Below are 13,604 nucleotides of genomic sequence, written 5' to 3' on the forward strand. Positions count from 1 at the left end.
CAAGTAAATCTTGATATTCTTCATTCATGGCCTTTACCCATTCAGTATGCTTTGCTGCCTCCTTATAAGATGTGGGTTCAATTGGTAGTTGCAAAATTGATAGAAAAGCAACATTTAAAATGTGAGGTGATGAATAATGTGCCACAAAATCACTAGGTAATTGTTTACTCTTGATAATACCATTTCTGCTCCTTGTTGTTATTTGATCAGATGGTATAGGATGTCTTTGTACTTGTGAATTTGCTGGTGTGCTAACATTTGTAATGCCCAAATCACTTGTAGAAGAACACCTAGTGTCTGAATTTGCTGGTGTACTAGTATGCATACTAGGTGTCCCAAATTCAGTACTATCCTAATAATGACATATAGGTGGCAGGGGTAATGAAATATGTGGTTTCATTGTCTGATCACTACTAGGCTGTTTTTGAGAGAGGTTGACATATAGAAAGTTGTCTTCTTCAAAAATAACATGCCTAGAAATATAAAGTCTCTTGGATGTAGGGTCATAGCACCTATAACCTTTATGTTCATTACTATATCCCAAAAACACACATTGTATACTCTTGGGACTTAGTTTATCTGTTCTAAGCTCACCAAGGTGAGGATAGCATGCACAACCAAATACTTTGAGATTGGAATAATCAGGAGACACATGAAATAAGGTTTCAAATGGTGATGTTCCTTGTAAAGTTTTTGTGGGTAGTCTATTTATGATATAAACAGCAGTGCTAAATGCATCAAGCCATAAACTTTTTGGTAAAGAACAATGAAAAGATAGTGTATTACCTAGCTCAGTGATGTGTCTATGCTTCCTTTCAGCTTTTCCATTTTGCTGAGGGGTATATGGACAGGAACATCTGAAAATGATTCCATTCTTGTCTAGAAAAGCCCTGAAAACCCCTTGTTTTAGTTCAGGAGCTCCATCAGATTGAAAATAAACAATCTTCTCCTTTAAGAGATTTTCATTTGTTGCCTTAAAGTGAGTAAAACACTTAATGCTGTCAGATCTGACTTTCATTGCATATATCCAGCTGAATTTGCTATAGTCATCTAGAAATAGAATGTAGTATTTTGCTCCATTAGGTGTAGATATAGGGGCTGGTCCCCAAATATCACAATGAATTAAGTATAGAGGAGTAGTTGTTGTAGTAGAGGAATTCTCAAAAGGTAAACATTTACTTTTACCTAATTCACATGATTGGCGAAGGTATTCTCAAATTTGTTTGATATAGCAATCTTATTTTCATGAGATAGTTGTTTAATGACTCCACTATGAGTATGACCTAATCTTGCATGCCAAGTTTCATATGTTGTTCTTGTTTGAGCTAAATTGGCAGAGATAGTCCTTTGTTTTAACATAGGAACATGAACTTCAATGGGATATAGATTGTTTTTGATAGGTCCTTCAGCTAGTATTTTCTGAGAATGAATATCCTTGATGTTGTAACCCCAAGGTAGAAATTCTACTGAACAGGAATTGTCCATTGTAAACTTTGATATAGACAATAGATTCCTCTTTAGATGAGGAACACAGAGAACCTTACTTAGACCAAATTCATGTGTGGAAGTTGCAAGTTTAGAATTACCTGTACTAGTTATAGGTAAGAATTTACCACTCCCAACCATAACAACCTCTTTTCCTATATAAGGCTGAACAGAACTAAGGTTCTCCTCACTATGAGTCATATGACTACTTGCCCCTGTATCAGCAAGCCATGATTTATCTTTGATATTTGTTGTATTTGAGACTGTAGACACATAGCACTGTTCATAATCTGATAAACAATCATAAAAGATATCATCTTCTCCTTCATCCTCAATAACTATAGCAGTATGACATTCCTGAAAATCATCATTATCATCACTATGCTCATGTGGTAATAGAATTGCATTATTGCATTCTAACATAGATTCTTCCTCATATAGATAGGACTTGAAAGCTGTATTATCATTATCATGTTCTATTATTTCTTCTTGTTGATCATGTGACTCAGTATGATATCCTGATTGAAACTTATTAGGTCTATATCTGAAATAACACACACTTGGAACATGTCCCCATCTTTTACACAGACCACAGGGAACAGATGAGAAATCAAAATCATCAGCTTTCCTACCCTTTTGCTGATTATTCATGAAATTATTTCCTTGATTTGTCAAAGAACTACTATTACCCTGATTATTCATAGAAGGCCCATTGTTGTTTGTATAAGCTTGATTCCTGTAGTAAGAAGGTGCAGGCTTATTTGGTGGTTTATTATACTGTTTTGGGTTTAATCTTCTAACATAATAGGCTTCTTGATCAGTTTCCTTTTGGAGTAACCACTGTTCATGCTGAATGAGTCTTGATTGAGATGAGCTAGTGTTAAATGTTCATTGTTGGCTCTAAGTGCAATGATAAACTGATCATAATCAGACCCTAGACCCTGAATAGCTAGTCTGACCAATTCAGACTCACTTATTCTATCATGAACAGACATTAAAGCATCAGCAATCTGCTTTAATTCTCTGAGATATTCAGCAATGGAAGCATTACCTTTCTTTATAGTCTGTAATTTCCTTCTTAATTGATCCTTTTTGGACTCAAGACCCTCATTGTTTGTGAGGTCTAAATAGTCCCACATATCTTTAGCAGTCCTTAGACCATATGTATCATAATACACAGATTTTGATAAGGTACTCTTAAGATATGACTTTACAAAACTTTCTTTTGATCTCCAAAGTTGATAGTCTGGGTTTACTTGTTCTATACCTTGAATTATTCTAAGTTGAGGAGGTTCTTCTATAGAACCAGTGACAAACCCTAATAGATCATAAGTAGCTAGCAAGGTCTCAACTTGATCTCTCCACATCAAATAGTTGGAGTCATCAAGTTTTTCAGTGATAAAGCTAGTAACAGATGAAATTGGAGGGAGATTACCTTGTATTTGTGCTGCCATGATGAAAAAAGAAAGCCAAATTCGAAGAACAGCACGAAAAAAACAGTAAGTGATTCTTAATCTCTTGAATATTGTTATATGAATTCCTTGAATTTGTAATGTTGAGAAATCTTTGATCTTTAATCTTCTTGAATATTAATCTTCTTCATGTTTTGATGTTTCAATGTTATGAATGAGATGATGATGATTGTTCTTGAGTTCAAGAGGAGAAACCCTAGCTTGTTGGATCTTTCTAACCTAACTGATACCATGTAAGAAACTCCACTTGACTCTAATTTTATTTTTCCAATCAATATCTTTTCACATTACATTTTTCCTTTATATAGAGTTCATAGAGAAGAGAAAACAGAAAACTGTTTTCATAACAGAATAACAGAAAGACTAACTAATAACAGAAAGATTAACTAATCTAATCTTTATTTGTTGTGGCTGCCTTTAGCAGGTGATGAAGTGGCAGGACTTGAGCTTGGGCTGGGTTCACAGGCCTTTGACATCTTGACTGACTTCTTAGGACTTGACTTGACTAGTCTTTGATGTTGACCATATAAGTGATTAGAGTTTGTCCTAATCTTCTCATTTCTCTTACTGCCAAAACCCTAGTTCTCTCAGTCGAAACCCTAGTTCTCACAAGGCGGCCTTACATAAGAGTCTGCGGGAGCATGTGCCCCCACAAACGTGAAGTTGAAAATGTCTAGTAGGTCGGAGTTTAAAAACACAACAATATTAACTGTTTTTTTGTCGAGAGTCATAACAATATAGACTTGATGTAATATAATGGTAGTCCTCTTTTTTTGTGAGGAAAAGAAAATGTTTGGCTTAATGGTTGAAGGAGTGTATTCTTGCTGGGGTAGTCTTTTCTTTATTTTAATTCTTTTTAGGTAATTTGTTTTCTGCCCCACTTTTCTTTATTATGGTAATTTTTTGTCCTTCATTTTTTCTGCCCTATATTTTCTTATCAATTCTCTTTTGGTATTTTTATTTTTTCAGCTTGACTCCTTTTAATTAATGTCCCATCTCTTGAGTAAATTCTTTGTCTTGGTATTGCTTATGTCCTTTTGTTTTTTATTTTGTTAATGTATATTTTATGTGAATAATTTTTCCAAAATCAACCTTCTCTCCCTCTTATCTCTCTTCAACTCTTTTAAAGAATATAAATATAAATTATGATAATTCTATTCCAGGTCAAAAGAAATCTCATCATTTTTTTAAAGTTTACGTATTTTTTATGTAATTAAAATATGTATATAACTACTTATTATATTTAGATTGCAATTAAAAGGAAAATCGGTCAAAACTCTCTAAAATATTTGGACTTTGCTTAAAAAAGATCAGTCAATTTTTTTAGTCTTCAGCTTCTTGACTATTTTTTTTTTAATTTGCAACACTTATAGACAGTTTTGCAGCGTCTTGCAACAACTTTTTAACGCCTTGCGACATCTTTAGATGCTTTGCAATAGTTTTGGAGCGTTTTGCAACACCTTACAACAGCTTTGCAACCCCTTGCAACATCTTTGCAACGTCTTGCAACACCTTTGCAACGCCTTGCAACATTTTTGTAGAAAATATTGGGTTTTGAAGCAAACAAAATACAAATATTTGGAGTGTTAACAAAAAAATATAGTACAAAATTTGGATTTTAACAATTTTTCTTTAACTTGTCCTTTTAACTAAATAAAAGTTTAAAATTAGGTCTTCGGGTCAATTTCCTTAATTAAAACACTTCACAAGTTAGTCGCAAACAATTCCTTGAAAGTGTCGCCATAACATATAAAGATTACTAGTTTGAACACTACATTAACTTTTGGACAATTTACTTATAACACAACAATTTATGTAATTTAGATTGGTAATGTAATTTGACAATCAACCATCGATCGTGATATTTACTTTTTCGCTAATTATTATAACTAAAATGTACCCAATAAACAACATTTTCTGGGTCCGCCATTGATAATAAGGTCATTATTAGGCCATATGTTATTATGGTTATAATCAGATTTTTTTTATGTAAACCTCAATCCTAACTCTAAAACTATAATGTTTTAGACTATCTTTTCAATATAGACCTGAAAACTTAGTGTGCAATCCTAACTCTAAACCTATAATCTGTTAAACTTTATTTTCATTGAAAATCTACAGTAATGAGAGATCTATAATTTTTATGTTTTGGTGAAAAAGAATCACTAATTTTTTTTAGTTTTCAGCTCTCTATGTATTTTCGTAATTTGAGATATCTTTCAAGAAGTTTGCAATAACTTTGCAAGAGGGTTGGAACAACTTGCAAGAGGATTGCAAAAACATATGGGGTTTTAATTGAACAAACGAAAAATATTTTAGTTTTTAACTAAACAAAATACAAATTTTGGGTTTTTAACCAAACAAAATATAATTTGTCTTTTTAACTTATTTTTTTAAAAAACTAAGTCTTTTGTCTAATTCCCTAGAAAAATAATTCAATTTTCCAAATAGCTAAAATAAACCATAACCACCTTCCTTCAACGTTTATTTGTTTTGTAACCCACCTTTTTCAAAATATTATTGAGGCTAAATAATAAACCTAATCCCTAAGCCTTATTCTAATCTGTATCTTTTGATTTTTCTTTTAAAGTGCATCTCTATGTTTGCCAGTCTCTCTAAAGCCTCTAAAGTTCAGATCATCATTTTCCATAAAAGTTCACATTAAGAATTTGAAAGGTATGCTAAAGATGGAGGTGACTTCAAAATTCAAATATACAGATGAGGAGAATAGCCTACGGCCTCTTCCCTATTAGAATATAGTTTTCCAAAAGGTGCATGTATAGAGATCCCTATTTGGTGTATAGTTTTTTAGGTTATGCCCTTGGAGTCTATACAAATTGGTAGAGAGACCTCTCGGACGTCATTAATTTGTTTTTGTTATCTTTCCATCAATACCACTTCCAATATAAAAATTCTCTACTACCACTATCTTCTCTCCCTCCCATTCTTCTCCACTTTCATCATCATTTTCCTCCTCCTCCAGTTGACGATCGAGGGGATTTTGTCATTATCAGCATTTTCTAAGTTGAGGGTTCTCAAATTTCCTTTCTTGTCGATACAAGAAGGAAGGGAGAGAAATTTAGAGTTTAATGCAGTTGGAGGATGTTGAGAATTTTTTTAATATAGGCCCTTCAAAGTAATATGTAAAGTTTTATGGCCTCATTATAAAGATGTGTTAACTGAAAAGAGATTGAGGTCCCTATACACGAGGGCTTCTAAAAACAGCTAAGTTGCCTCTCTCTCTCTCTCCCTCCCTCTTTCCTATTCTTTTCTTTGTTTGAAATTCTCTCCCTCTCTCTCTCTCTAATCAAAACTAAACACAACTCACAAACTGCCAACCTACTAATGAGAGGATTCTTTATTCCATATTATAAAGATGTACCAACTTTTTCTACCCGCTCCCTTAAAAGGGACCCTAAGCTTTCACCTGCTGTTCATTTTGACACATGGCACCTATCACACATCATATCAGGTGATGATGGCTTAGCATATCCAGCTCACACTTTATTGTATTCTTGGTTGTTTTGCATTGGACATTCCCATTCTCATTCAAACCTCACTTGCCACTTTCTTTCAGAGAGACTACGGTTTCTATTTTACCCCTTTTCAAAAGGGAATTGCACAAAAGGTCCAAAAAATAGGATTAATTGCGGAGAAGTATTCAAGTGCAAAATGCCATATTTTTCCGATGCACAATGCATTTCCAAATATTTTGTTTATGTCATTTGGTATTTCACACCATGCATATCTCCGTGCATAATAGATTTTAAAATGTCTTTTACAAAATTTGATATGCAATTGACATAGCTTATATTTTTACCCCTCAAGTTGTGCATTATCACTTCTGAAGATAACTCTAACCATCATAAAACTTAACATTTCAATTCAAATTTAATCTTTTAGACTGATTGTGAAAAAAATTCTGACACAAACTATTTTTTATTAAGTGTTAATTTTATGAACCCTTCGTCAATTTTGGGGTTTTAAAGCTAATGTATGTTTATCTATAACACCGCTATATGAATCGTGATGATGGTGATGTTTGCAATTGTTTTTCTTGAAACCTAAAACACGTACATGATAGGTTTCTTTCAATAAAAGTGTACACATGGACTTATACTAAAGAATAAAATGACACATATTTTTTTTTTTAAAAACAAACGACGCACACTATATACAAATATTTTTTAGGGTAATCATGATGATCCAAAAATTAGTCATTAGTTGACTACATTCAATAAGTCAAGGAGAACCAAAAATCCAAAAGGTTAACCCGTACCCAAGTCAACATGGAGGTTATATGCGAAAGAGGTCTTCCACTCAAGCCCAAAACTAAAGTGTCGATACAATAGTCTTATTTTTCGAGGTCACAAAGGGGTGTGGAAACACATAAGAACTCTTGCATGGAAATTTAAAGAGATGTAGCTCCAGTTCCTTCGAAAATGATAAGATCTTTGGCGCAAGAAGAAGGGGTTAGGCGCCTAAGCCCTGATCTGATTCAAATACAACCAGGTCTGTCATGAGAATTCAGAGAAGACAAGGAGGTTCGCGTAAGTGGGGTCAATACCTCAATCGCTAAATATGGGGCGGGGGGAGGGGTAGAAGCGGGCCTAACGCTTTACTGACTTAATCCCGAATCATATTAAAGAACTCAGTGGGCGAAGATCTTAAGTATTTATTAAATTTGAGATGCAAGAGTTCCGCGGAGACGAAACCTTCCCCCATAAGATAAATACGATTGAAAATTTCGATCTATTCGAGATACCGAATATCCTTGAATGAGGAAATTTACGTGTATCGAATATATAGGATAATCCCCAAAAGAAATCCTAATATCTCAAGACTACGAAATAGTAGCTTCATGATATAGGGAGATTTTCAGAAGATCTTCCAAGAAATTTAGATATCATCAAATCTAGTTATTTTAGTAGTTTTTTTTTATTATTTTTGTTAGTAGCGAATAATTATTTTTAGTTGTTTTATTATTTTTGTTAGTAGCGAATAATTATTTTTAGTTGTTTTATATTTTAGGGAACTTCTTAGTTTTAGATTCTAGTATTTTATTTATTTAGAAATTGTTATTAGAATTTGATTAGGTTTAAGAACCTAGTATTTTATTTATTGAGAAGTTATTATTAAATTTGATTATGTTTAAGAAATTAGTATTGTATTTATTATAAGTTGTTAATTAGAGTTTGTATAGGTTTAGGAAACCTCTAATGCTATATAAAAATGACTCAGTAGTTATTTAGTTCACCAAGTTTGAAAGAGAAAATTAAATATTTAGTTTAATCTTTGTTAGTTTTGATTTTACAAGTCTTAAGACGAAGATCTAATTTTTTCTTCGGTGTTTTCCGCTACGTCATTTCAATCAAATTTAGTGGATCTCAACTGCCTCATCTCAACCGCTCGATGCAGTTGACCAAACAAGTTTAAAAGGTAATGAACTCGCCCTGGACAAGGTAGAACACTCACAATCACAACTACGATATCTAAAACGAATACCATCAATCAAAGGTCAAATTCCTGAACTCGAATCACTTAACATTTATTACTTTTAACTGCAAAAACTTTCTAACTGGCTTGTGCGTCGGAGAGGTTCCCGAGTTCTTTGCAGGTTCGCACCCCCAGCTCGTGAGGAGTACGAGATTCGACGGAGCAGTCTCTCATCCGGAATGATAGCGGAAGCACAAATTTCGACGTCAACAAATTCCTAAATGGCTTTCATGACCAACTCCCCTCGCTGATTTTAATTTTGTCTAGCATACCCACTAGCTTTGTTTTCTTTCATTTATGTCAAAAATCGTTAAGTAATTTTATTTCCAGTTCAATTTTTCTTTATTCTAATTTTGTTTTTGGTTATCTCTATAGTCATCTTCTTCAGCAATCATCTTATGTCTTTCTCTTTCCCTCACTTTCTCAAAACTGAGATTAGTTTCCAACTACAATCTAGATTTTTCAAATAAACTTCAAAGAGAAATTAGATTTGGGTTTCCTTGAAACCTCATCATACTCGATTTGAAGGAAGAATCTAAATTTGAATTTAATGAGTTAGGAGCCCCGAGTTGAAGTTGGAAGATACGACAATCAGAAACATATACTAGTTGATTAAAAGAACAGACACAAAGACATGCCCCTAGCATCTCCAACGGTGGAGCTCCAGATGCCTTTCCGAAATGGCATCTTCTCCAAAATTGGCCCACATTTTAAATAGTTATTCTAATCTAATTATTTGTATTGAAACAAAAACTTATTCATACACAAATATATTATAGTAAGACGTCTTTTAATATATTTTCATTAATTAAAATTTTAGTTGCTTTAATTTCTGACAAATATTATTGATTTGTGTATTTTTTATTATTAAAATGGGGCATAAAATTTATAGCATACTGGAGTAGGGACTTGAAAATAACGACTTATCAATTAAGAGACTCCAAAAAATTTACTAGGGATTTAAATACAAAAAGTATAAATCACTCAAATTTTCATTGAAAAGGCAAGAGCTTGCAAACTCAAATTTTTGGAGGAGTGAATCGTGCCCCTCCATATCATACAAAATTTGGAGGGTTGGAGTATCCTTTGGAGATGCTCTTACAAATGATTTAGTTGGACAAATCTAGACACAAACATCTGTTTCTTGAAGGGCATGAATCCTTCCTTGACACTCATTCAATATTCTTTTAAAAGCCATATTAGATTTCAATCTTGATTGCAATTTGGATTGTAAGAAAGACAGAATGAGATACTATTATGGTATGTATATAGATGAAATTTTGTAAAGAAGATAAAATAGTTGAAGAAGATGATGATTGAGGAAGAAGATGAATATTGAGAAGAGAGAAACAAAATCAAGGAAAAAAGAAATAAAACTGAAATAAAAAATATAATTACTTAGACAGTTTTGTGATGGTAAAGAAAAACAAGAGGGTCAAGTGCGAATGTTGGATTAAATTGAGAGCCAAATGGGTGAATAGTTCATATTATAGGGGTCATTTCGTAACTACACATTGTTTTATGGAGTATTAAAAAATTTGTAAGTATATACTAGTTTTTTTTTTTGGGTGCTTCTAAAGGCACCAAGCCAAAAGGCTGTTAGCATCCATCTCTATTAGCACCAGGCCCAACTGCTCATTTCTCTGTTAGCACCGTTCAACTATGTAGGCACCAGTCAAAGCCAACTTAACCCTAACACCTCCATCCGTTTATCACAAAATCAAACAAAATCTATCGGACGGACTGAACCAGTCCGAGCCTTAAGAGGACCAAACAGATCAGTTGATCCGGGACTTAAGAGGACCAAACGGATCAGGTGATCCGGGACTTAAGAGGACCAAACGGATCAGCTGATCCGGGACCTAGGAGGACCAAACGGATCAGATGATCCGGCACTTAGGAGGACCAAACGGATCAGATGATCCGGGACCTAAGAGGGCCAACCGGATCAGCTGATCCGGGGCTTAATAAACATCCCAATCCTCACTCTCTTTCCCGTGAACTCGACCATGACCAGCTCCTCTTCTACTTCTCGCAAGGTTTTCTTCATCTTTCTCTCTCTAAAAACCCTTATTCTCATCTCTCTCTCTCTACCTTTCTGAATCTTGCAATCTTTCTTCTACATTTACAAAGGGGATATAGAAGGAATGAAGATGAACATGAGAAGGAAGAGGAGAGAAAATGAGTTTATTTTGTGGATGAAATTTGGTGAAGAAGGAAGAAGAGAGTGGACCCATTCTTTTCAATTTTGTGTATTTACTAACAGGAATATAAAGTAAATAAGAAAAAATGAATTTTTTTTACTTACACTATCTAGATGAGCACACATGATTTTTGTTTTGGAAAAAAAATGAATTGGTATTCTTTTTATTTTGGAAGAAGAAGATGGAAGAAGCAAATGAAGGTGAATGTCACCCACATTAAAAACCGGTGCTTATAGAGAACTCGGGTCAATGGCTATTGACCCGAGTCAATAAAATTTCCGGATGCTAACAGCCTTTTGGCCCGGTGCCTTTAGAAGCACCCTTTTTTTTTTTGTAAAAGTGTGTGCACATAGACTTGGGGGAATGGTAAACAAAATATTCTTACAAAAACATCTTTCTTGCACTCGAAGTTTCCAATTGCATATCTTATACCCAATGAGGCCACAACATCAATCAACCCTCTTTTTAATATTTCATTATTCTTTTAATGTTTTAAGATTTTGAACAATAAACCAGGTCCCTTGAGGTTTCTATGTGTTGTTCTTTTTCATTTGTAGGTGGCACCAACTCCCTTTCTTCTTTTCTTTCTTTTACTTGAAAGGACTATATAAAGAAAGTGCTCAATGTCTTAGAGCCATCAAAGAGAAGAACTAAAAGAGCCTTTGAGGCCTTAAACAATCCCATATTTTGCAAGGAAGTTTCCTAAAGAAACCTCAAAACTTTAACTTAAAGAGAGAAAGAGAGGGAGAGAGAAGAAGCTCATAAACCCATCTTTTGTTTCTATATCAACTCATCATCTTTGTTATCATCTTTAATTCTTGAAAGATTTGAAGAAAACACAACATGGGTGTTAAAGGAACCATAGAATACTTCTCTGATTTGTTAAGTAGTACTCAAAAACACAAGAAAAAGAAACAGATGAGAACTGTTGAGCTCAAAGTCAGGATGGATTGTGATGGGTGTGAACTTAAAGTCAAGAACACTCTCTCTTCTATGAGTGGTATGTATTCATCCACTTTTTCTCTCTAGTACTTACTAAATGATGGGTTGATCTTATAATACTATGTTTTTTTTTTTCATTTTTGTAGGAGTTAAATCTGTGGATATAAACAGGAAACAACAAAAGGTAACTGTAACAGGATATGTTGAAGCTAACAAGGTTTTAAAGAAAGCTAAATCAACAGGCAAGAAAGTTGAAATTTGGCCTTATGTTCCTTATAATCTTGTTCTTCATCCTTATACTGCTCAAGCTTATGACAAGAAAGCTCCCCCTGGTTATGTCAGAAAGGTTGATGTTACTTCAACAAATACAGTGAACAAACAAGAAGAAGATCAATATACTACCATGTTTAGTGATGATAATCCAAATGCTTGTTCTATCATGTAGTTTGATCAAAAGGGAGACACACCAATTATTTTATTATAAATGTTATATATAGATGTGCGTACAAACCTCTCACATTAGATGATTGTTTTACGGATTGATCACATATTGACTCTCCCAAAATATGTGATCAATCTGCACAGATAATCTCCTATATGAGAAGGTTTTATGTATATAGAGGAATTGGGAGTTTTTTTTAGATGTTTGTTTTACTATATTTGATTAAAAGAGTAGTTTACTAAGTAGGGCACTTCATCTGGTTTTAAGTTGTATTTTATGTGTTGAGAATTTAAGGGTCTAATTAATCAGTTGTTTTTGGGATATGAGATTTTATTTTGTTTTTGTGACATGAAGTTGAAAAGTCATTAAATTGTTGTTTGGCAACGCTAAAATAAGTTACTTTTTGACTTATTTAAGAAAAAAACAGAAAAATTAGTATGGTAGAAAAATAATATCGACTTTTTTCTAAGTCGAAAATTAACTTTTTTTTAAAGTTAATTTTTTTAACTTTTGACTTCAAGTTGAAGTCATTTTCCGGAGAGGGAACGGCCAATTAATATGGTTTAAATTAATACATCTTTAGTAAATATATGAATTAAACAAGTCAGATAACTACCACCGGTTTCACATCTTGAGCCCTAAAAATCATAAAATACTTTTGAAACCATCTTAAGGCATGGATATGTCCACTCATGTCCTTACTTTATATTTACCCTCTGACCAAAGTCAATAAATGATAAATTCTACTTCTACAATTATGGGAACCTATAACCTCCAAATTTTTGTAATAGACACACAACTAGCAGCCAAAAAAGTTGTTGGCTGGTTAACAATAAATTTATACAGGTGGCCTTTTTTAAGAGTTTGTGTTTTATTGTAATAAAAATATTGATGCTTTTCTTTTGGGTTAATTCCTTTTCGACCCCTAAAGATGATTAGTCCACCAATATAGCCCCTAAAGATGATCAACTTTCAATATATCCCCTAAATCAATTTCCCCTTTAATTACCTTCAAACATTAATTTTTTCTGTTGGGTTACAAGTTTTACCGTTCTGACATTACCCCAGTGTTTATAGTCTCATGATCATCAATCATCAAGTCATGTCGTTCATTAATAAATTCATATTTTCTCTCAACAATTAATTCTTTTTTTCCCTAATCAATTTTTGGCCACGACTTTGGGAAATAAAAAATAATCTTCGGGGAACAAAGATTGTAGTCAATAAATATTGACTCAAGGGCATTTTTTTTAGTCCAAAAATTGACTTGATCAAACATTGCCCCCTAATCTTCATCTTATCTCTCTTTATTTCTTTCTCCCTCTCTATATCTCTCTCTCCTATTGTTCTCTCTCCCATTGTCTCACACCATCTCTCTCTTGTTCTCTTATTATTTCCCTCTTCTTCTCTTTCTCTCTATTTCTCATTGTCTATCTCTTAATATCTTTCTCTATTGCTCTACTATCTATGTCTTTCGATTTCTTACTATTTTTATCTCAATCTCTCACTGTTTCTCAATCAATCTCTCATTGTTTCCCTCCCCTTCTCACACAGACACCGCTT

General features: G+C 33.4%; 1 protein-coding gene across 1 annotated transcript; it reads left to right on the forward strand.

Annotated features, from left to right (window-relative positions):
• Nucleotides 1-11,112: 11,112 nt before the first annotated feature.
• On the forward strand, nt 11,113-12,388 carry LOC147567059 (heavy metal-associated isoprenylated plant protein 23-like). Its single transcript, XM_086653663.1, has 2 exons — nt 11,113-11,657; nt 11,746-12,388. Exons 1-2 carry the CDS (start codon nt 11,501-11,503, stop codon nt 12,042-12,044), a joined length of 456 nt encoding a protein of 151 aa, XP_086509789.1. The 5' UTR covers nt 11,113-11,500; the 3' UTR covers nt 12,045-12,388.
• The last annotated feature ends 1,216 nt before the right edge of the window (nt 12,389-13,604 follow it).

The sequence above is a fragment of the Eschscholzia californica genome, unplaced genomic scaffold, assembly GCF_041429995.1.
Source record: "Eschscholzia californica isolate CP2 unplaced genomic scaffold, dmEscCali1.0.p SCAF_1, whole genome shotgun sequence".
Classification (NCBI taxonomy): domain Eukaryota; kingdom Viridiplantae; phylum Streptophyta; class Magnoliopsida; order Ranunculales; family Papaveraceae; genus Eschscholzia; species Eschscholzia californica.